The sequence below is a fragment of the Saccopteryx bilineata genome, chromosome 2 (assembly GCF_036850765.1).
Source record: "Saccopteryx bilineata isolate mSacBil1 chromosome 2, mSacBil1_pri_phased_curated, whole genome shotgun sequence".
In the NCBI taxonomy this organism is placed as follows: Eukaryota; Metazoa; Chordata; class Mammalia; order Chiroptera; family Emballonuridae; genus Saccopteryx; species Saccopteryx bilineata.
In genome coordinates this window covers 142,435,808-142,460,740 of record NC_089491.1, presented here as the reverse complement: position 1 = coordinate 142,460,740, position 24,933 = coordinate 142,435,808, and the positions used below count along the sequence as shown (strand labels likewise).

The following is a 24,933-nucleotide window of genomic DNA, read 5'->3' as shown; positions in this document are numbered from 1 at the left end:
TAGAGAACTGTATTATACTATATATTGAGTACCATACTAGGGGTTTCATTATTAACAATAGAAAGGTGTATTATCTTTCTTAAGACTAAGAAAATAAAACTTCAGATAGCTTAAATAGTTTACTGAAGATCATACACATAATATTATGCTTAACCAGAATATCTATTTCCAAAAGTTATATCCATTCCATTGTGCTAAACATAACCTCACCCAGTTCACTTATTATTAGTGAATAAATTTCCAAAGCAGGTAGGCATTGCTGTGTGCCAGCATGCAGTAATGTTGCTATTATTCTAGTGTGCTATTTCAGGAAAATATATATTTGTGAGTTTTCATGGTCTAGGATGCTAAAATATGTTTAAGTACTCTCTTGAGATTAAAAGGTTTGTTGACTATCCCAAATTATATTTAGCAACCATCGCGTGGAGAGGAACTTTTATTTTCTGTGATGTTCTTTACCTTTGATATTTTGTTTGTTTTGTTTTGTTTGCCTTTCAGATATGCTTCTTCTGTGAGGGATGGCTCCCAGTACTTTGTGCTCCTGATTGTGACAGATGGTGTTATCTCAGATATGGCTCAAACTAAGGAGTCTATAGTTAATGTAAGTAGAAGTTGTTAAGTTTCGGGCTGTCTGAGTGACAGCAGGGTGCTACGCAGGCTGAGACCAGAGCCTAAGCGACTTCACAGGGAAACAAAATGCCTGTGCTTTGGAGCCAGTTGTGTTCTTCACCTTCACCAGACATCATTAATCCATAAGGATTAAGCTAAGGGTGTGGATAACTGAGTTGTAACAAAATTATTTCCAAAAAAATAAAAATAAATAAGGTAACAGCACTCCCTTTATGTGCATGAGTGTGTTTATCTCCGTTAGTTTGATGTACTGGTACAGTTTTACAATGTGTACAAAACATTTAATATTCACATTTATGGGAGAACTGTGCTCATTTCTGTTCCTATAGAATTAGATAGGAACTGGACTTGATTCAAAAATCATTTTTTCTCATAATTCTTAATTATGTTATACTTAATGATTATTTGATTGTCTTCTTTATTAGATAATAATTTATAAAATCTACATTTACTAGATTATAATCAGTAAAATTATTTCTATTTTTACTTTCCTTTCTATATCCAGGTTTAGCGATGTTTGACACAAAGTATACATGTAGTAAAAATGGGTTGCTTGAATGCTTGTCATACCTCAGTTATTAATGATATAGGAAAAATATAATTAGCTACTTGATGTGAGAAAAAATAGTTTCACATGGGATAAAATCAAATACTTTATAGACATAAGCTTAGAAAAACCAAACATTAAAAGGAGAAGAAGTAAAGTCTTCTTACATTTATTAGTTTATTTTTTAACTAGACACACCTGGGCTCAATTTATCTTGATTTTTTTAATGTTCTGGTCAGTGGCATTAATGTGAACTTTAAAATATGAATTTAGGGGGCAGGAGGAGGGGAGTAAAGACGGACAAATATATAGTAATAGAAAATGATTTGACTGGGTGATGGGCACACAACACAATAAACTGTTCAAATGCTGTAGAACTGTTTACTTGAAACTGATGTACTCTTATTTGTCAATATCACCATATTAAATTTAATTTTCTAAATAAAATTTAAAAATAAATAAACCCATCACCAGAGGGAGGAAAATATGGATTTAATAATTTAGGTTTAAACTAACAGGACATGATGCACTGAGGAACAATTATTTACAGTTCAGTGATCTGCACAGATGAAGATGAAGCTGCTCTAGAGCTGCATCTGTCTGTGACTAGATCTCACATTTTTTCCATTAAAATATTTAAAGTGATATCATTTAAGTGATGCCTATAATGAGAAAACATGCCATAACACTGTCAGTGTTCCTCAGAATCTCATGGATACTTAATATATTAATTATTCATACTGATAATAACTTTCTGCAATTATCATTTGTATGCCCTTATTTGCTATGCAAATTGCTTTTCCTAATCATGAGTATAAATGAGATTGAATAAGGGACCACTGTTTCACAAATATGGTACCTTTTCTCCCTTTAGCAATTGAAAATTTTGTGAGAAGAGAGAGAACATGAGGAGAGACCAAAGATACCGAAAGTCATCTTAGGTAGATTTGGTTGATAATAGCAAGTGAAAGCTGAAGCTCGATACTTTTTATTTTTTATGTTATCCAAGGCTGGTCACTCCTGTAGAATGTCCCACTGCATTAGCCTGTGTACAGAGTTGGGAAAGCATACGAATTACCTATGTTATTCTGTGTTATTGTTAATATGTGTAAAACTACTTAATGGACAGCTGTGAAACAATATCAAAACAGGATAGTCATTTTTATTCTTAAATCTTAATTCTTTTCTTAATTCAGTTTCTTAATTGTGAACTAATTTTGTAATTTCTTTGAAGGCTTCAAAACTTCCAATGTCGATAATCATAGTTGGTGTTGGACCAGCAGAATTTGATGGTGAGTAATGAAATTTCAGTAGTATTCCTTGGGAATTTATTTAATCTGACTTATGCTCTTAAGTTTCTATTACTCTTTTTTAAATATAGGAATGTGAATGTGCATGTAGATTTATACATAATGTCCATGTACATTAGACAAAAATGTAGTTATCTCACAATGAAGTCTATTATGGTCAGCAAATTAAAAGACGTCTTCTGAGTAGAACATTATTCCTCTAGTATATATTAAAGCAACATGTATCTTTCTATTTCAATAGAGATGGTTTGTACATCACAATAATTTTTTTTAAAAATTTTCAGGGTGATAAGTTGAGTTTTTGTACACAGGGCAACATACTCCCCAGGTTTACTAAGACCCTTTAAGGATGAACACTAAATTAATAAACCATTTGGTTGTGAACAGAAATGTTAACACAGAATGATATGCTACTTTAAAGGATTTTCAGATCCTGACTAGTTGATAGACATTGGCTTTATAAATATCTAACTTATGTCATATGAAAGAGCAAAATGAAAATGGGACTGACGATCCAAGGTTTAAGGAAACTTTATGTAATCTTACTAAATTGACTTACTGGGCAGTTTTCTATTTGGGCTCAGGCTTTGTTCAAATAATAATTAAGTGGCAGGTGTTTGTGTAACTAGTGATCTGGTAAACTTCTTTAAGGACAGTTTGTTACTAGTTTCCGGGTGAATTCCTTTAAGAGAATTCTGTACTGGTAGGCACCTGCAAGACTTTGTAACATTCACCTGCTTCAGGTGTTTTATATTAACAATGACAGTTTCTTTGGCTTGGGACTTTGGAAATGCAAATAATTTTAGAATATTTGGAATGAACTTTGGTCTGTTACAAGTTAATTTGGGCATGTAGGTGGCTAATTTTAGTAAAATTATCACTGGGTTGATTCTCATTTAATCACTAGTATCTCCTTGTAAAGCCAGTATCCATGGCCACCATCACAGCAGCCTGGCCCATGCAGGTTTGCATTGGATTCGAACAGTTGGTAAAGAAACAACGGAGCCAAAAACTGGTGGGCCATAATCTTTAATCCTAGCTTGCACCCGGCGGGAAAGCAAAAAACGCACACTGGGCTCCAAAACCCACTCACATTCAGTGCTCACAAAGCTACTGACTTATCCGAGTTTCCTAGAATCAAAGGTTTCTAGCTCACCAGCCTTATTCTCCTCAGTTCCCCATCTCCTTCCTTATCCCAGATACAAACTCTGCACAAACTGGCATCTCACTCAGCACCCGCCATCTTGGCTGCTTCTCCTGGCCACATGGCCTCTTTCTGCTCTCTGCTCTGCTCCCTCTGCTCTCTCATGCTAATCGTCCCAGAAACCAAGAGCGCAAGCTCCTGCTCCGTCCCCATTTTATAGTGTAGAAATCCAAACTCTTAATCCAATATACAAAATAGGGAAGTCTCTAATACAAAGTCACTTCTCTGAGGCATGATTGGATTGTACCGCCCCACATCAAAAAGGGTGGGAAAGGCTTAATCCCAAAACCAAGCCCCAGGCTACAATGATCCCCAACACACATTAATATCACCTGGGCGTTGGCCTCACGTGGGCAGTGTCATCTTTAACAAAGTGAGCATAATACATTTTATCCGCCCAACACTCCTCCATAAGGGTAGTATAGATTTCTTGGTCCCTCTCAAGTAAAGAACTACAGTAAAAAATGTAAAGTTGACCATGAAATTCCTTCCTTTGATTCCATACTTAGCTGGTCATCCTTTTCATCATTATAGTCTTCCATTTTCTAAAGCAAAAAAGTCCTGCGGCCTGATGGATGTGCTTCTGCCAGTCGTTTCTCTGTCTCTGGATACTTGCGTCTGTTTACTTTGTATTTCAGGCATGAATATGACACAGTTCTCTGGAGTCAGGAAAGCTAAAACACATCTTTCTGCTTAATGCTTTGGGCACTTCATCTTCTGCATTAATTAGTGATAGACTGAGATTTACAAATTTCCCATTGCTAGGTTAAAATCACGCATACATTCTTCTTCAGCTACTAAATTGCTTTTTTTGCTTCTCAAGGATACACCTCTGATTGGGTCCATCTTACATCTCCCAGACTCCTGTGTAAGTCTGCCTAATGTGTACGTTCTCAGAGATAGCAAACCCTGGTCACCTGTTCATTAAGACCCCACACACATAATGCTTGGATACAGAGCCACTGACCCTTTTAGTGTATGTTTCTAGTCATATATCCTAGCAGAAGACACAGCTATTTATTTTGTCCTTTCCTTTAGTTCCCAGTGAATTATTTATTAGGGTTTTGAGGTGTGGTAATTCTTCATTTTCCTCTGACTTCTGAATTGACTGAGAAGAAGATATGCAGGAAACTCTCAGACAGAGACTAGGATATAAGCTTTATTGCTAGCACTACAGAATTGGAGAATTTGGATTAACTTGTGTACAGAAGCAGACTTCTCACTACTTTTCCCCCCAAGATTAAATGACCTCACCCTTATTTCCAGGCCCCCTCCCTATGAGAACTGAGTCTTGCCTTTTAAGCATGCCACAGGGAGAAATTGCCTTCAACCTGAGGATAGGCAGCCCCAAGAAAGAGAGATTCAAGGTCAGTTTCTTCTCCTAATCTTAGTAATCTTATGGCTTCTTCCTCTTTCATTGTGGGACAGTGAGTAAAGATTATAGACAAAAAAGGAAATTACCTTCCCAGTAGAATTACCTACCTCCTGGGAATTAAAGTGAAATTTTTTCCGGCAAACATGAACAAGTAATTCAAATCCTACAATACTTGGTTTCCACTTTAACCGTGATGGGAGTTTAAATAGGATGGAAAAATCTTCCAGGCCTAGTACTAGAAAGTAGGCTATTTCACTAGGAGACAATAGATGCTTCTCTAAAGGACTTTTTTTTTTCTTTCCTCCATGGCTAAGAGGAAGAGGGCAGAATACTCATGTTTAATATAGAAAATCTCCAATTTTCATTCAGATTGCTGCTGTATTATCAGAAGAGCCTTTCTCTGGGCACTTCTGAATCTACCATATAGAGTAAGTTTATATGCCACACTGACAAACTGATACAGGAAAAAAATGAAATAAAACTTGCAAGTTTTATCAGTTAACCACCTAAATCCAACATCTACACATTTTTAACCAGAAGGGCATTGTTTGCATGGGCAAGAAAAATAATATTTTGCCATCCAATCCATTCTTTGAAGGTTGAGGAAATGGAAATAAACTATTAGATTAATAAGTATTCAAATTTCTTATTTCTGTATTTTAATAAGAACAGTTTTTAACTTTCTGTAAAAATTTTCTCCCATTGACTTTCCACTCCTTTATAAAGCACCTTTATTAAGAAGAAAGAGAACAAGGTGGGATTTCTTTACCCTTTAAAGGCAAAAAAGTCAAATTAAAGCAGCATCTGGCTACCTGCTTTGATGCATGTTAGGAGTAGGGGAGAACTAAAAGGGTCTCTGATTTTATCCCATCTCTCGTGGCTAGAAAGTCTGTCTTGTATACTTTTCCAAGGACAGGTACTGCTGGGGAACTGGGACTTACATCAAGCTGATCGAGGACCAGGTGATCTTAAAATTTGAAGGTTGGCCCTGGCCGGTTGGCTCAGCGGTAGAGCGTCGGCCTGGCGTGCGGGGGTCCATGGTTCGATTCCCGGCCAGGGCACATAGGAGAGGCGCCCATTTGCTTCTCCACCCCACCTCCTTCCTCTCTGTCTCTCTCTTCCCCTCCCGCAGCCAAGGCTCCATTGGCGCAGAGATGGCCCAGGCATTGGGGATGGCTCCTTGGCCTCTGCCCCAGGCGCTAGAGTGGCTCTGGTCGTGGCAGAGCGATGCCCCGGAGGGGCAGAGCATCGCCCCCTGGTGGGCAGAGCGTTGCCCCTGGTGGGCGTGCCGGGTGGATCCTGGTCGGCGCATGCGGGAGTCTGACTGTCTCTCCCCGTTTCCAGCTTCAGAAAAATACAAAAAAAAAAAAAAAATTGAAGGTTGAACATTATTCTCCCACTACTTGCATTTCATTTCTTTCCTTCTTGCTCTCAGAAGTGCCACATACAGCTTTTTGACCCAAAAGACATGCTGGAGAGTGGGAGATACTGAAACTGGAAATGTTAGCATTTATGCTGCCTGTCGCCACTGAGCTACCAAGTGGAGACAGGTATTATAACTTTATTCAGATGGTTCGTGTTGGGCAGATAAAATATATGATGATCACTTTGTTAAAGATGGCACCACTGCCCATGTGGAGGCCGTCACCCAGATGATATTAATGTGTGTTGGGGGCAGGCTGTGGGCAGGCAGAATCCTTGTAGCCTGGGGCTTGGTTTTGGGATTAAGCCTTTCCTACCCTTTTTGATGTGGAGTGGTACAATCCTATCATGTCTCTGATAAGTGACTTTGTATTAGAGACTTCCCTATATTGTATATTGGATTAAAGGTTTTGATTTCTACACCATAAAATAGGGGCAGAACAGGAGCTTGTTCTCTTGGTTCCTGAGATTATCATTAGAGGAGAGAGCAGAGAGGAGAGCAGAGAAAGGCCATGTGGAGGAGGCCAGGAGAAGCAGCCAAGATGGTGGAATGTTGAGTGAGAAGCCAGTTAGTGCAGAGTTTGTGCAGGGAGAAGGAAGGAGATGGGGAACAGAGGTGAATAAGTCTGGTGAACTAGAAACCTTTGATTCTAGAAAACTCGGATAAGTCAGTAGCTTTGTGAGCACTGAATGTGAGTGGATTTTGGAGCCCAGTGTGTGTTTTTTGCTTGCCCGCCGGGTGCAAGCTAGGATTAAAGACTATGGCCCACCAGTTTTTGGCTCCGTTGTTTCTTTACTGACTGTCCGAATCCAATGCGAACCTGCATGGGCCAGGTGGCTGCTGTGATGGCAGCCCTGGCTGCTGGCTTTACCGTTTGCAATCTGAGAAGAATGAAGATCATGTACCCAAGGCTGCCTTAACATCTTATCTCAGCTAAACTTTTTAGAAGGGGAAGAAAAAGGTAGGAATAGGGTTTGGAACTCAAGATAAAATTAATTAGATCATATTCAGTGTGGGGGGGCAGCGTTCCATCCCTGTAGCACAAAGGCTTTGCTTGCAAACTCTTGGGGCACAAAGGTAGATTGACTGCAGATGTCGTGAAGTCATATAGGCCCATTCAGGTATCTCAGTTCCTGGAACAAATCTTTTACTTGCATTAACCATTATGCCTATTGATTATAACTAAAGCCAACTTGCACTAAAATTTTAACTCTTTAGTTTCCCTTATTAATACTTTATTGGATATCATTCTAATACATTTTTGCCCGAGTAACTGTTATTTTCTTTAACTAGCAAATTAGATAACAAAGGAGAAGTTTAGCTGGCTTGTCACCATCAATGTATATTTATGTCTGAAAGTAATATGAAAAACTTGAAAACAAACCTAGACCAAAAGAGGAATTAACTCTTGAAAATATTTGAATATAATGAAGTCTCTTCTTTACATCCTTAGTAAGTAGAAAAAAATAGGTCTTCTGTATTTTTATAAGTTAATTCCCTTATTATCAGTCACACACATATTTACTAAAGTATGACATATATTGTATATCTAAACAAATTTAGTGGTGGCTCTCTATCAAGGATGTGCACCAGCAATGCTGCAATAACATGTATAGAAAAATAAAACTTAAAACAATGTTTTTAACTCAAATATATTATCCATACACTGAAGAAAATAACAACAAAAAAAGAAGAAGATTACATTCTGACTGAACAATATTTTTTAGAAGGCTAAGAGGCAAATGTTATAATTGCAAGTGGCTCTCTGGAGTCTAGTAAATGTCATATGTATACAGAATGAATTATCAGTAATAAAATTATACTTTGAGCACAAATTAGCATTCCTCATGTAATTAATTATTTAGAGAATTCTAACTGAAAACCTAATAAACTCTGGAAAATGTTCTTAACTGTAGCATAACATTACCGTATCACCAGATGAACCATTTTATGGCAGCCTTCCCAAGTGTGAGTTGATCTGTGTAATGTTGAAATTATCTCTTAACCAACAAAAAATCATACTTTACAAAACCATACTTTAAGGACTACTGGTCAAGATGGCAGTGTAGGTAAATGCAGTACTTGAATATTCCCATAACCACATCAAAATTACAACTGAACTACAGAAAAACCATTATTCAGAACTGTCTGAAATCTAGCTGAATGGAAGTCTTATAACTAGGAATTTAAAGAAGTAAGCACATTGAGGCTGGTAGGAGGGGTGGCGAAGTGGAACTGGCTGGTCCCACACCTTGTGTGGTGGTTTAAAACTGGGAGGGATATCTTCGTTGTGGAGGTTCCCCTTGAGGAGTGAGGGGTCCTAGCCCCACACCAGGCCTCCCAGCCCAGGATTTCAGAGGCAGGAAGAGAAGTCCCCATAACTTCCGGCTGCAAATACCAGTGGATATTGTGGCTGAGTGAGATGGAGGGCTGCTAGAAACCCAGGTGGCTCCTCTTAAAGGCCCACACATGAGCTTACTCAGACTCACTCTGTCAGAGCTCCAGCACTGGGATAGCATCTTAAAAGGAACCAGGAACATATGGGGAGAAACTGGTTTATCAGGCATCAGGGCAAAAGCTGGAGAAGCAGCTTTCTTTTTTTCTTTTTTTTTTAAATTTTTTTTATTTTTTATTTTTTATTTTTTTGCATTTTTCCAAAGCTGGAAATGGGGAGGCAGTCAGACAGACGACAGACTCCCACATACGCCCGACTGGGATCCACCCGGCATGCCCACCAGGGGGCGATGCTCTGCCCATCTGGGGCAGTGCTCTGTTGCATCCAGAGCCATTCTAGCGCCTGAGGCAGAGGCCACAGAGCCATCCTCAGCGCCCGAACCATCTTTGCTCCAATAGAGCCTTGGCTGTGGGAGGGAAGGAGAGGGGGAAGGGTGGAAAAGCAGATGGGCGCTTCTCCTGTGTGCCCTGGCTGGGAATTGAACCCGGGACTCCTGCACACCAGGCCGATGCTCTACCACTGAGCCAACTGGCCAGAGCTAGGAGCAGCTTTCTGACAGACAAAGTGTGACAAAAACCATTGTTCATTTTCTGAGATCCCCTACCCCTGCATAGCTAGCAGGTGGACACCATAACTGAGTTCCCATCAACCTGGCTCACACTGGTTGCCACGTCCAGGTGATTCCCTGAGACCCAACCCCACCTAATTTGTAAGGCCACCCAAGCCGTGGCTTTTCTAAACAAATGGCCCCTCTTACCTCATGCTTTGAACTTTCCTAAAATCTCTCAAACAAGCAACATCTGGCCTCTGTGTACACTGTACATCTTGTTAAGTGGCCCCAGGCCTGGCACTAGTGGCAGACAACCTTGGTTCAGAGCTTAGCCTCTCCTGGGCACCTTCAAGCTCAGCACAAGTAGCATCCATCTGCACATTGTTCTGTAGTTCACGCTGGGTGGCCCCAGTCAGGGCACAGGCAGTGGCTGACCTTGCATCTCCCAGGAGGTCCCAGAGCAAGTCCTGCTCCTAAGGGTTGACTCCTACACAGCAGCTCTTTCACTGTAGTTGTAGCCAGTCCTTAAAGGTGACTGACCTGGGAGTCAGTCCCTCTCAGTGATGCCAGCAGCAATCAACGGCTCAACTACAACAGGACAGTGCACACAGCCTACATTAGGTTGTACCTGGAGCATCCAGCTCAGGTGACTGGGGAGGCTGTACAACTGAACCTTATAGGACCTCTATACACAAGACCACTCTATCAAGTCTGGGAAACATAGCAGCTCTACCTAATACATAGAAACAAACGGTCAGAATGCAGAAACAAAGAAACATACCCCAAAATGAAAGAATAAGAGAAATCTTTAGAAAAAGAACTGAACAAAATGGAGGCAAATAAACAACCTATCAAATACAGAGTTCAAAACACTGGTTATAAAAATGCTCAAGAAACTTAGTGACAACTTAAACAAGGAAAGAATGATCATATAAAAGGACACAGAAACCATAAAAACTCAGTCAAAAATGAAAGATGCACTAAAATGAAAAATAATTTACAGGGAATCAACAGTACAGTACATCAAGCTGAGAATCATATCAGTGATTTGGAATATAAAAAAGCAAAAAACACCTAATGAGAACTGCAAAATAAAAAAAAAAATCCAAAAAATGAAGATAGTGTAAGGAGCCTCTGAGAAAACTTCAGGAATACCAACATTTGCATCATGGGGGTGCCAGAAGGAGAAGAGAGAGAGCAAGTAATTAAAAACCTATTTGATAAAAATAATGACAGGAAGCTTTCTTAACCTAATGAAGGAAATAGACATACAAGTCCAGGAAGCACAGAGAGTCCGAAACAAGATGAACCCAGAGAAACCCACACTGAGACACATTATAACTAAAATGCAAAAGGTTAAATACAAAGAGAGAATTTTATAAGTAGCAAGAGAATAGCAGTTATTTACCTACAGGTATGGATGCCATAATTATGTCAGCTGATTTCTCAACAGAAATTTTACAGTCCAGAAGGGAGTGACAAATATTCAAAGGGATGAAAAGCAAGAACCTATAACCAAGATTACTCTACCCAGCAAAGTTATCATTTAGAATCAAAAGACAGATAAAGAGTTTCTTAGATAAGAAAGAAAATGCTAAAGGAGTTCACCAACAAACCAGTATTACATGAAATGTTAAAGGATCTTTAAGAAGTATAAAAAAATAAAGATAAAAAATATGAACAATAAAATGATAATAAATCATACCTATCAACAATTGAATGTAAGAAAACAAAATAAATAAGCAAAACAGAAGCAAAATTATAGATACAGTGAACATTTTGACATTTGCCTGATGGGAGGGGGGTTGGAGGGATGGGTGAAAAAAGTGAAAGGATTAAGAAGTACAGATTGGTTGGCACAGAAGAGTCATGGGAATTTCAAGGACAGCACAGGGAATACAGTCAAAATATATTGTGTCAGATGGGTATGAGACTTCTCAGGATGATCACTTAGTAAGTTATATAATGACTAATCATTGGGTTGTACACCTGTAATTAATATACTGTATGTCAACTGTAATTAAAAAATTAAAAATGACTTAAAAATGTTAAAAAAAACCCACCTTAATGACAAAATGCTTCTCATCTGAAATCAGTAGGGATTTTCCATCAGCATGAGCAATGACTGCAAAATCAACCCATTGTCAAGAGATTTGCGTATTTTAATTGTGTTCAAATAGAGGCTATAGTGCATTAAGTACCGTACCATGTGGTTTGGGAGTGATGTTAACTCTTGGTATATATAAATGTTAGGTGCATAAATACTGTAGCCTTGTTAGAGTAAGGCCTTCATTTATTTTGGTAAAGTGTTTAATATCTTGGTCTCTGTGAAGAACAAGATATTTAGAAAGATTAAAATGTAGATAAATTGCTTATACATCTCAAGTTACAAACACAGATGATCATAACATAATACCTTTAACAACATTGTCAAAGTCATCTCAAAATGCAAAGCTGATTGCTAAAATAATCTTGACGTTGAAGCCAGATAAGCCGTCAAATATATATATATTCAAGCTTTTAACTTAATACTCCAGCTCTGATTACTAGATATAAAGTAAAACCAGGATAGTATATTTTAATCATTCATTACTCACTCATTACTTAACCTCTTTTCAGTATTCTGATCTGTAAAATGGACCTATTAGTATTATCTACTGCATAACATTCTTATAACCATTAAATGAATTACTACCTGAAAAGTACTTAGAACCATGCCTGGCACAGATGACAACAGTGATACTGTAAAGGACTTTCAAGATTGAAAGATTAGCCTGACCTGTGGTGGCGCAGTGGATAAAGCATCGACCTGGAAATGCTGAGGTCGCCAGTTCGAAACCCTGGGCTTGCCTGATCAAGGCACATATGGGAGTTGATGCTTCCTGCTCCTCTCTCTGTCTCTCTCTCCTCTCTAAAACTGAATAAAAAATAAAAAAATAAAAACAAAAAATAAAAAATAAAAACAAAAAGATTGAAAGATTAAAAAAAAGAAACTTAAGAAGTTTTCCATTCAGAAGTTTGTAAAATAAGCTTTAACCCTGTATTTCTGAAGTCTAATGATTTCTTTGAAATAATGTCATAGGGATTGCAATTTTAGAAAATAAAAGTTCTAGCAAGTTACTTAAATTTTTAATGAAAAAGTTTAAACAGTTTCTCACCTACTTTAGGATCTCTCTGCTTCCATTTGAATTTTAGAATCAGTTTATCTAATTCTAGGGGAAAAAGTCCAGTTGGGATTTTAATTGGAATTGCAGAGAGTTTATAAACTAATAAGAAACAATTGGGTAAAATATCTTTTCTGTCACAAAGAGGTTTCAAATTAATAAGGGCATTTATTAATATAATTCTTCATATTCAAAATAAATTAGGTCCATAGAGCTGCTAAATTTTTTAAAATCAGAATCTGAGCTTTTGTAAGGATTCGTTTATAAAATAGAAGTAAAAGGACACTTACTTACTTGGATATTAAAAAGAATTATTCCACATACATACACAATATGTATATATACATGTCATAAGCAGAGATATATATGAGACACATTCCCACAAAATCAGAAGTATAATCAGACTGCCCGTGGTATCAAATTTTTTTTTCTTTTTTTTTTTTTTTTTGTATTTTTCTGAAGCTGGAAACGGGAAGAGACAGTCAGACTCCCGCATGCGCCCCACCTGGATCCACCCGGCACACCCACCAGGGCGTTGTCTAATTTTTAAATATTTATAAAACATGCTAGTAAAATAATACTTTGATACATGTTTGTAACATTTCTAGAAATACCTTTTTTCAGGAGGAAAGAGAATTGAACATACAATGTCATAATTCCTAACAATAATATCATCTATGCAAAGCAAGTTTCTGTGAAGGCTTTTCAGGGGGTCTCTATTGAAGGAAGTGAGCTCTGACACCAGGAAGGACTTCCTCATTTAGCTCCAAGTCATTAAATCATAGCAATCTTGGAAACAAATCCTCAAATCATTTTTTTAAAAATCATACTTTATCCAATCAGTATAAGGGCAGAGCAAACATTTTAAAATTTATTTTTAATGGAAATTAAGCAATGTAAATATATATTAAGCTTTGTTATAGTTTCAATAAGAATAAAGTACAAATTGTTATTGGAAATTCTATGATGATTTGTACCAAGTTTCTTAAATTAGGGGGGAAAAAAAAACTAAAATGGAATGGATTAGTATAACTTGCTCAAACAATCGCGGAAGTGTGTAACCCAAATTTGAGAACCCCTAGGATTGGGAGATACACCTAAGGACTGACTGTTCTCTATTTACTGCACTCTTCTCACCTTTCAATGGTCCCATGAGATGCTAGCTTGTTTTATTCATTTGTAAAATGTACCCTCTGTCGAGTTCTGTGGGAGAAATGACTGAGAAGATGAAGGGATCAACAGCTTTCTGATTTTACAGAGGATGTACTACTGCTCTTCACATCGTGATTTCCTTATTTTCTACATTGTTTTAGTATATTGTTAAAACACACTGGATAAATAATTCTATTTTATTTTCAAGCAATGATTGAGTTGGATGGAGATGATGTAAGAGTTTCCTCCAGAGGAAAATATGCTGAAAGGGACATTGTGCAGGTAAGAAATTTAATGGAAATTATTTACTTTGTTCCCTTGTCAATTCTGATTTGTAAATGAACAACTTAAGTTAAAATGAAGAGTCTCAGGCTCTGTTTAATTTAATTGGTGCATTCTTTATGAGATACCCATTGAGTAACAGGGCCTAAAATAAGCACCAGTTACTTTCCCTGGACTTGAGGTTCACCATGTATAAAACAGAATTGTTAATGTTACTTTCATTACTGTTTTATTATTAGCTACTTTATTATTACCAGAAAATATTGAGGTTTTAGTCAAAGTAAAATCTAAAAACATAAGGGGGCTTTTTAATAACATTATCTATTCGTGATTTAGTCTGCAGCAGCTGATACATATACATAATAGGTAAATTTAGTATAAACAAACCAAAAATGTAGATATTTTCATTCTTTCTTAATAGGTTAGAAAAGTAGAGAAATAGATCTTGAAATTATGTATAAATATATAAAATATATAAACTAGTAGATCAATACAGGTATTGATCTACTTACGACCTATGCAACTTACGACCACAATAGCTAGCTAGCCACGACTGATCCTCATCTGGCAGTGCAAGTGTTGCCCAGCTGGGCATACGACAGTGCAGACCAGCTTCTGGCAGCACTACCATCTCCGCGTGCACCATTTCAACTGTTATCCCAGACTTAGTACAGCAATTTGTGTTTTGTGTCTTGAATATTTTTCATCAAACCCCTCCCAAGATGTCTACCAAGAGGAAATTGTCTTTGTCTTTGACTTAAAGATTTTTATAACATCATTTCACAGTACTGTACATATAGCCTACTCAACTTACGACCAAATCATGTTATGACTGGTCTGTAGGAACCAATCGTGGTCGTAAGTCGAGCACTAGCTATAACCATAAATAAATAACATGACATAGTATGTAACAATATATAATGATATATATTATATATATATCATTAACAATTTTATTAGAATTTAAAAAAAATACTTAACTAAAGCCTATTATTCTAGAAGTGAATAGGAAGAAAAAAATAATAATATAATTAAAATGTATAATTTAAAAACAAGGAGTTAATTCAATTGAGTTTCTGCATACTTTAGTATCTCTATATCTTTTAGGACATCAGAATGGGAAAAGGCTATAAAGTATACCTTCTTAAATAAGAATGGGTAGGAGGTGTCAGTACTATTTGAGCACATGATATGAAAGCTTTGGAGAAGCAAACAACGGGCTTCAATATTTTCTCCTAAATAATAAACTATACATTCACCTATAATGCAGTCATTAAGAGAATCTAATTTGGAATTCAACAGAATTTGGTTCAAATCCTAGGTTGTTCAACTTTGATAACTTGGGCAAGCTTTCTAAATGTCAGTGTTCTGGCATTGTTATAAATATTGAAGGAGTTAATGTATATGAAATACATTTCTGAAATAGAGCTCAGTAAAATATAATGAAAATTATTAAAATAATTTGAGGAAGAATATAGCATACTGTTTGTAAATATGAGAATATAAAAATTAATGTTGATAATGTTAAATAGCATTATTCTTAATCAGTCTTAGCAAAATTAAATTTTAAGTTAGAAACATTTGTATAATGGTTTTTTAAAAAAGATAGTTAAATGTGACATACGTTTTAACCTAATGTTCTTGGTAGAGTAAAAATCATGTGCATGCACACACACACACGAATAATTAGGTTAAAAGCAACTAAGAAAGGGAACATAATAATGTGGTCATTTATTTAAGAATCCCCATGATATTTTGTTTTCATAATTGGACATATGATTATTCACCTGAATCTCATTAGCATAATTATAGTTTCAAATAATTATACTTTATCTAAATGTCTGGCTCACAGTTTCCAAAAGTTGAATTATTAAAAGGAAGTATGAATTTTAATTCCTTTAGAATGTGTTATGTTGCTATTATAATGCATTTTTACAAAGTTAACAGAGGCAACCCGGTATCTCATAGTATTATCTAAATGATGCTTACAGGAAACTTGGTATTACTTTCTTAAGATTGCTCAGATCATTAAGGTTTTCTTTAAGAGGGCTAACATATATAATAAAAGAACAACCAGCAATTTTTATTATATATATAAAATAACAATTCTCTTGATCATGAAAGTACTTAGGCTCTCAATGGATATGCTGTACTGGACAGAATATTACTAAAGGACTCATCTATGAAATTGTATTGTTGGCACTGTGATCTTGAACAAGTCAATAAATCTCTTTGAACCTTTGTTTTATGATCTTCAAACTCTGAATTCTTTTATCTTTGTTCTTCCCATGATGTTATGAGTCTCAGAGGAAGTAAAAGACATGAAAAAAAACATTGTTTCTTATCAGTATAAGGTATATATACGTATAATTATGTGCTTCTCTCCTTGACACTCAGAATCCTTAAGACAGTCAAACTACTGCCATAAAATGAAACTGATGCCCCCACAGGATTTGAAGGCACCTGGGGACTTTTAGCTAGACACTCAAGGGATTTTACTCCATAAAGTTGAACTGAAAGAGCTATGAGATTGTACAGATTCTAAACACAAAATGAAAATGTCTTCAGAGAATTAGTAGCCTACTGAATGACAGTGATATCTTGATGTACATGCCTATATTTAATTAAGGTTTGATACACTTTTTTTCTAATTTCATGGAGAACTTTCTAAATGGTGATTGGCCTTTGAGAAAATAGTAGTAAGCAAGGTAATTATTTACATATATTATTGTATTAAAGAAGAATCAGCATTCTCTCATCTTAAATAAGATTTTGAAATCATTCCATCATCACAATTTTCCAGCCTCTACCATCAACTAAAACATTTTCTAAATTAGTTATTTTCAAGAATAGAAATATCTTTGAATACTTAGGATGTTGGAGTAGCAAGGGCACACCACAAATAGCATTGTCAATCTTCTCATCATCAGAAAATATCTAAGCCATAATTAATGCTATAAACACTGATGGCTAAAATATATTAGAAATTATGGTTTATTTAGTCTCTCTTACCTTTTTACTACTTTCAGATTTTTACATGTTGAAGCTAATACATAGCAAACAAAATTCTCAATTTCTTGGGAGGACAAACACCTAAGCCCGGAAATAATAGTAGGTCACTGAGTTTCAGTAGATAAGTGGAGGTAGTAAGTGAGGTTTTCATTTTATTGTCAAATCCTAAGTGGCATCCAACTTCATATAATATTTACATTTAATCATTTATTAAGTCCTTCATGTGCTAGGTAGACTAAGATCTCTCTCATTACTTTACTTAGTTGTTAATTGACTTTATGAGACAGGTACTTTGATTATTAAAAGTTTAATTCCTCTTGTCCATAGTAAAAAAGCTATTAAGAAGTGCAGTCACAATTTAATCTTAAGATGTTTGATTCTAAAAATTTTGACAAGTATTTTATATAACTTTAATTCTAATTCCTAAGCATAACATTTAAGAGTCTTCATACCCTGACCCTGATTTTCCTCTTTAGCTAAACACACACAGACACTGTCCCCAATGGGTGTGCTTTTCTCTTGTCATTATACTGGAATAGTCCTTCTCACCATTGGGCCAATTAAAATTCTACATTTGGAAATTTCCCATATTACCTCCTTTTGCAATGGCCTTTCTGCATTCTTGAACTAATTCATCCCCCCCCCCTTTTTTTTTTACTTTATTCACATATCACTTTGTATCTTTCTAAAAATACTGATCAGTTTTTGTCTTATAATAATTTATGAATAAAGAAATTGAGTCCCAAGATGGTGTGTTAAACAACTGTACAATGTTATTTAGATCATAAATTGGTAGGTACTAATTTTCAGCACAGTTCTAATTAAGATCTGTTCTCCTTACTATCATGGTTTATCAGAGTTAGGTTAATTTGGGTTTAAATAATGACATATTTCTAACTATCTGATATTGGGTAAGTTAACTAAACTCTCCAAATTTCAGCTTCCTCTTAAGTAAATTCAAAATATGGATAATATGCCTATGAAAATTAAATATTATAAAATATTGCACTAAATATCAGCAGAAGGCTTCCCACTTATCAGTTCTTCAATAAATGCATTAATATCACTATTTGTTATTATTTTTAGTTAGTATGTTCGCACAATCCAATAGGAAGGCATTTTATGTCACTATTTCATAGTGGCTGTAGTCAGCCTTATGTGTAATTATAGTCATTGCCTCAGGATTCAATCTCATATGACTGTAGGAGAAACAGTAAGTGGGATGAGATCCTATGACTGTTATTCTAACACTTAACTGAGTTATTTTCATATACATATATTTATACTTGTTTGCTTGCTTGCTTGTGCTATGGATTGGCTATTGTGGATAAAGCAATGCCATTTCTCTTAGTTGCATACAGCTGCTGGCAAGCCTATCATTTCCTTAAAAATTATATTTAAATCATATTTTTCATTAAAAGGAGAATAATAACTTGAAGACTTAGACTTGAAAATCACTAATGGAGCTCTGCACAGTAGGAACAATCAAGTAAAATTGAGCATAACAGCAACTACAAGCCATTTGCCCAAACTAATTTAAACTTGTTTTCACAAATAGGCAGAACTGGCCATTAGAGCAACCATGAGGAACATTCTTCTTACAGTGGATGGATGCTAACAAAAAGATGTAGAATATCAAGGAAATAGTATATTTTTACAGGATAGAGTGCATTTATTGGTATTCTTCATATGAATGGGATAAATTAGTGCAAAATGCAAATTGATTTATTTCTCTAACCCTACCATTTTCAGGGTCCAAGGTAATTTGCGGTACTAGTCAATGAGCATTCATGCAGAAATGTGTACGCATTATTCTAAACAGGATGTCCCCAAGTACAGGGATTAGAAATGAGTGATTAAAAGAGTTAGTAAGCAATGTGGCCCAAGAGCTTGAGTGGAAAACTGTGATAGAAAAAGGATATGAGCAATAGTTTAAGAAAGAGGGCACATTTTTTTTTTCATGAAAACTTGAAGACTTGACCTTCGTTACTGGTAAAGGAAATGAAGTCACTTGTTATTTTCATTTCTCAGGAAAGCACTTTCAGACATGACTGAATTGAAGAATGTGCTTTTGTAAAAGATTTAGATAATATAAGTTTATGAATAGAGTTTTCAACACTTTTTTTTCCTACTACTGACATATGTGGAATGAGGTACACTCCTACCGATAACAGTAACTTTCTATGTCAGTGATTTTCAATCTGGGGCAAGGTTCCTTAATACTCAAAGGGCATATCTGTGTCCCCACGTAACAAATTTAAGTTAAACGTGATATCTATTTTTCTTATATTTATAAAACTTTTTCAATAAGTATAACTGTATATTGTGAGAACAATGATTGTGGTTCTTAGTTTTGACATTCCAGAATATCATAACATGCTTTAAAATAAATTTTAATTTACTTCAGTAAAGAAATCTGACATATCTTATAGCATTTGCTGGAAAGGTGAAACAACAGGTTTTTGTTTTGTTTTGTTTTTTCAAATAATATGAGAGAGTTTATTTAAAAGTTACAGAGGTAGCAGAAATGAGTTTCCTGAGCCACATGGGCTCAGAAAACAAGTTACAGAAGCAAAAGAAGGACCCCTGGAGCTTAGGAGGGAGGAGGCAAAGGCATGCTCCCAAAAGGGAGAGTACATGCTGCGTCCTTCATCTTGAGGGTTTTTTAACAGGTGTTTTAAAATTACAAAAAAGCCAGGAATTACTATTTTAGATTACTGATTTGTACTTAAATCTGAAAAAGATGAAATGGATAAAAATATCCCTTGTATTTAATGTTTGATAAGAATGTTAATATAAACTATAAGGAAGATAGTTTCATATTTATATTGAATATATAAATGTATAAATTGATGAATAGTAATGGTAATGATGATAATAATAACATATATAGTACTTATTATGAGTTAAACACTTTTTTAAACCACTTTACATGTTAGCTTAGTATAACAAACTAATCAAGTAGGTATTATTATTCTTATTTGATAGAAGAGGAAATTGAGGCAAAGAGTGTAAAGTCATTTGTCCAAGATCATGTCGCTTATAAGTAGCAGAATCAGCCTCAGAACATAGGAAATCTAATTCCATAGTTTGTATAAACAGTAAAGGAAAATGAATTTTATATCCCTGGTGTAAAAGAAAGGTAAAGAATCAAATCAAGCCTGGTGGCGCAGTGGATAGAGCGTCGAACTGGGATGCGGAGAACTCAGGTTCGAGACCCTGAGGTCGCCAGCTTGAGCGCGGGCTCATCTGGTTTGAGCAAAGCTCACCAGCTTGGACCCAAGGTCGCTGGCTCCAGCAAGGGGCCATTCGGTCTGCTGAAGGCCCACGGTCAAGGCACATATGAGAAAGCAATCAATGAACAACTAAGGTGTCACAACGAAAAACTAATGATTGATGCTTCTCATCTCTCTCCATTCCTGTCTGTCTGTCCCTATCTATCCCTCTCTCTGACTCTCTCTGTCTCTGTAAAAAAATTAAAATAAAAAATATATATATATATAAGGGCAAAGTTCAGGTTAAGGAAAGTCAAAGCAGGAGAGATTTTCCTACAGAATATCAACTGTTTGCTAGAGGTGTCCTTGTTTCCCTGAAAGGTAGGTATTAGCTACATATTTTGAAGAAAAAAAAAATGAACCCTTTAAAAAACAACTTAAAAGATAGTTAGATGTATACTAACCATACCAACATTACTAAATGTTAATTTTTAAAATACACTGCTCCCAAAGATTAGGGGATCAGGGAACTTGCTGATACTCCACTACTCTCAGCCTTTTGAATAGTGCATTTTCACCAATGAAATATAAGTTGGTTTTGCATCTCATTTGCATAATCAAACAACTTTCTTTGACTTGTCATTTGTTTTTCTGATGTTCTTGTTTAATAAAAAAAAAAATCAGGCCCTGGCCGGTTGGCTCAGCGGGAGAGCATCGGCCTGGTGTGCGGGGGGGCCCGGGTTCGATTCCCGGCCAGGGCACATAGGAGAAGCACCCATTTGCTTCTCCACCCCCCACCCCCTCCTTCCTCTCTGTCTCTCTCTTCCCCTCCCGCAGCGGAGGCTCCATTGGAGCAAAGATGGCCCGGGCGCTGGGGATGGTTCCTTGGCCTCTGCCCCAGGCGCTAGAGTGGCTCTGGTTGCAGCAGAGCGACGCCCCAGAGGGGCAGAGCATCGCCCCCTGGTGGGCAGAGCATCGCCCCTGGTGGGCGTGCCGGGTGGATCCCGGTCGGGCGCGTGCGGGAGTCTGTCTGACTGTCTCTCCCCGTTTCCAGCTTCAGAAAAATACAAAAATACAAAAAAAAAAAAAAAAATCAAATACTTCTTTTTTATATTGCTTCATATTTATTTTGAAATACCCCTAATTTTTGTGAGCAGGATACTTTTAAAATAAGGATGAAATAAATTATAGCTACAATTTGACATCTTGTTCTCATTAATCTTTATGTTGATTCCTATTTTCTCACTTTTCTAATTATAGTTTCAAAGATAAAATAAACCTTAACCTTTTTTTTTTGCTCTTTCTTAATTTTTTATTAAAAATATCTTCACAAAAGACATTAGTTGATAGGACTTCACAAAAGTTTACATTCCCCATTTTCCAATTGATGGTTATATTTGCTGTTAGTTTTTTCTTACACTTACTTAGCTACTTTCAGAGATAAGAATAAGATTTGTCACCTTTTTATTACACTTTTACAAAAAGTTGAGTTTTCCTCCTCAGACACATAGAGTAAAATTATAGTCATATAGGTTTGCTTCTGAACAGTGTGTCTTATTTTTGTAAGGAGTGATTTTTTTACTCTGCTTTGAAAGAGACTTCTTTCACTGTATAAAAGGGATTACACCTGCTATTTGAGTTCTTAAAATTTATACTTGGTTTACCTGTGGTAACCTGCAATTTTAGAGCCTGCTTCCTAATAACAGTTGTTTTCCACAATCAGTTCTTGAGTAACTCTTTAAGTCATAAGTTTTTCAAAGTAAATATAAAACAGTTATGTTAGTATAAGATGGGAGACCCTGGCTGGTTGGCTCAGTGGTAGAGCATCGGCCTGGCGTGCAGAAGTCCCAGGTTCGATTCCCGGCCAGGGCACACAGGAGAAGCGCCCATCTGCTTCTCCACCCCTCCACCTCTCCTTCCTCTCTGTCTCTCTCTTCCCCTCCCGCAGCCAAGGCTCCTCTGGAGCAAAGTTGGCCTGGGCACTGAGGGAGTCTGTCTGACTGCCTCCCCGTTTCCAGCTTCAGAAAAATACAAAAAAAAGAAAAAATGGGAGTGTGCTCAATTTATCTTTCTCTGGGGGAAAATGATTTAATTTAAAAACACTACACTTAGAAATTTTTCAATACCTCAAGATGTCTTCACTTCCTTTTCTGTAAGACCTAAAATTACTGTGCTCCTCAACTATCGCAACATTAATGCTTGAAATGATTTCCAAGTTGCTTAAAGAATCAGCATGTCTCTCAGGGGAAATTGAACAAATGCCCTCAAACAGCACTGTGTTCATTAATTTAAGTATCATTGTAACTGAGAATGGAATCAATGGAGTCGGGCAATCTGTTGCTAGAGTATCACGGGCTGAGCTGATAAGGGCTCTCACATAATTATTATAAAGATAGAACAATTATTTTTATGATGTTGATAATTTCATTAAGAGTATACCAAAATCTCATGCTGAGTTCTTTTCTCTCTCTCTTCCTTGTTTTTTCTTTTTTTTTTCTTTGCCTTTCCAAATAATTGCTATTAAAAAAAACAACAACATTGGGGAAAACTCAAATACTAAATACAGGGTAGCGTAAAAGTAGATTTACAGTTGTGAGTATGCTTAGCAGTTTATTCTTGTATTATTTATTATTTTATTATTTTCTGTAAAAACAACTGTAAACCTACTTTTGCCCCACCCTGTATTTCAGGTTTCCACTAATATGAACTGTGTGAATTTCATATTCATGTCCTTATGGTTTGATGTTCTAGTTATAATTTAAAATACGTGTGTTTAGGAGTCTTTCACAGCAGACCGTATTTTTTTACCCTGCATTGGATAATATCTCCCACCTTGAAATCTGAATTAGGCGTGGGCAAATCCCATCTGACAGGAAACTGAGGGCTGAAGAGGTCAGTGCTCCATCTTACTGGAGTCTGGCTGGGTAGAGAACTCAAAAGTGCAGCAGCATGGTGGCTGTTTCAGGACCAGGAGACCTGAATTACTGGGGGGAAAATAGAAAGCAATTATATCCCTTTTTAAGTAAAATTGTTATTAAAAAGTTTGGTACTGTCATTGTTTATAATGACTCAAATATCTTGAAAATGCACAGTAATTATATTGTCCATCTCACCATACCTCCGTTCTCCGATATACCTACAAGCATTGACATGCTGATTTTTGTGTCTATTAACTAGCATGCTAAAGTCTATGAATTAACTTTCTTTCACCTCTGCTTTATAGTTTGTGCCTTTCCGGGATTATATTGACAGAAGTGGAAACCACATACTGAGCATGGCTAGACTGGCTAAAGATGTCCTAGCTGAGATCCCTGAGCAGTTTCTCTCCTACATGAGGGCCCGAGGAATCAAGCCATTGCCTGCGCCTCCCCCCTACTCCCCCCCTACGCATGTGTTACAGACTCAGATATGACTGTGCTCTGGAACGTTAACGGTAACTACATGTCAGCGCTGCGGAGTCAAGCTTGGTCCTGGTGCTCTGTAATGAACCAGGGAATGAGAACCTTTCCTCCATTTGGTTTCAGCAGTACTAGTTAACAATGCTTTCTGGGATCCAAAACTTTTCTCTTTCTAAACCAAAACTGTAAATATGGTTGTTGCATGAGCAACACAAAACTTGTTTGAATGCTTGAAACAAAATATGGATGTCTTCTCTGAATCTTTACCTTTTTTGTTTGTTTGGACAGAAATGGCTAATTTCCAATGTGTTGTTGGAAAAAAGCACAAACTATGTTTTTAACTCAAATATTGTCCTCGACTGCTGGGTGTATAGGAAAGCAGTCTCTCTGTATCAATGTTTACATGTTACTACTTTTTAAATTTCAATACTTTTATAACTGTTCTTAAGAATAAGAGTTTTAAATATTGAATTCTTTGTCTTCTAAATTGCAATAGCTATAATTATAAGAGCAATATCTTTTTGAATGACTGTCTGGACGGACAAATACTATTGTAAACAAGGGAAAGGAAAGATACTTCCGTATTTCTTCAGTGAGTGTATTGTCTTATGAAACTGCATCTGCTTAGTAATCAGTTCCTCTGCATTTGCCAAGTCTGAGAGTTTCAGCTGAGCAGATGTGTATCCTGTAAGAACATGCATTTTTCATGGAGTTCGGGTTCTAAATTTAGACTGCAGTCAGTATATGCTCTGTACTGCTAAGTAGAAATTTTTTAAAAAATCAAACGTTGTGAACAATTTGTAAATGCACAGAAAATACTTTGTGTAAAAAAGTAGCGTCTTTGTATTATAATGCTATTTAGAAAGACTAAAACCAGAATATTTAACTGTGAACTATGTAGCAGAAGTCTTAAACTTTCTATTCCATTATACCTTGTCTAGATATATTAATTCAAAGGGATACTGGCTCTCTTGGGTTCCTTATCACCTTTCCACATTGCCTCACAGGGTGCACATGCTGGAAGTTTTTTGTGAAATTCCCAGTTAATATACACAACCATGTGACTTAGTGCACAACACATTTGTGAAATAATCTACTCCTATATACTAATTAATTAATCTGCCTGTCCACAATTAATTGTAAAGAGTTTCTGCATGTACAGTTTTTACAAGAATTACCGTTTTGTGATGTGTCCAAATTAAAGCATTTCTTTAGA

General features: G+C 36.3%; 1 protein-coding gene across 1 annotated transcript in view; it reads left to right on the top strand.

Moving 5' to 3' along the window:
• The window catches only part of CPNE8 (copine 8), a 219,232-nt gene extending 195,208 nt beyond the window's left edge, over window positions 1-24,024 (top strand). Inside the window, exons 17-20 of the mRNA XM_066258094.1 lie at window positions 499-601; window positions 2,412-2,469; window positions 14,019-14,092; window positions 23,543-24,024. Coding sequence (XP_066114191.1) covers window positions 499-601; window positions 2,412-2,469; window positions 14,019-14,092; window positions 23,543-23,731 — 424 coding nt within the window. The 3' untranslated portion in view covers window positions 23,732-24,024. The remainder of the gene's footprint in view (window positions 1-498; window positions 602-2,411; window positions 2,470-14,018; window positions 14,093-23,542) is intronic.
• The last annotated feature ends 909 nt before the right edge of the window (window positions 24,025-24,933 follow it).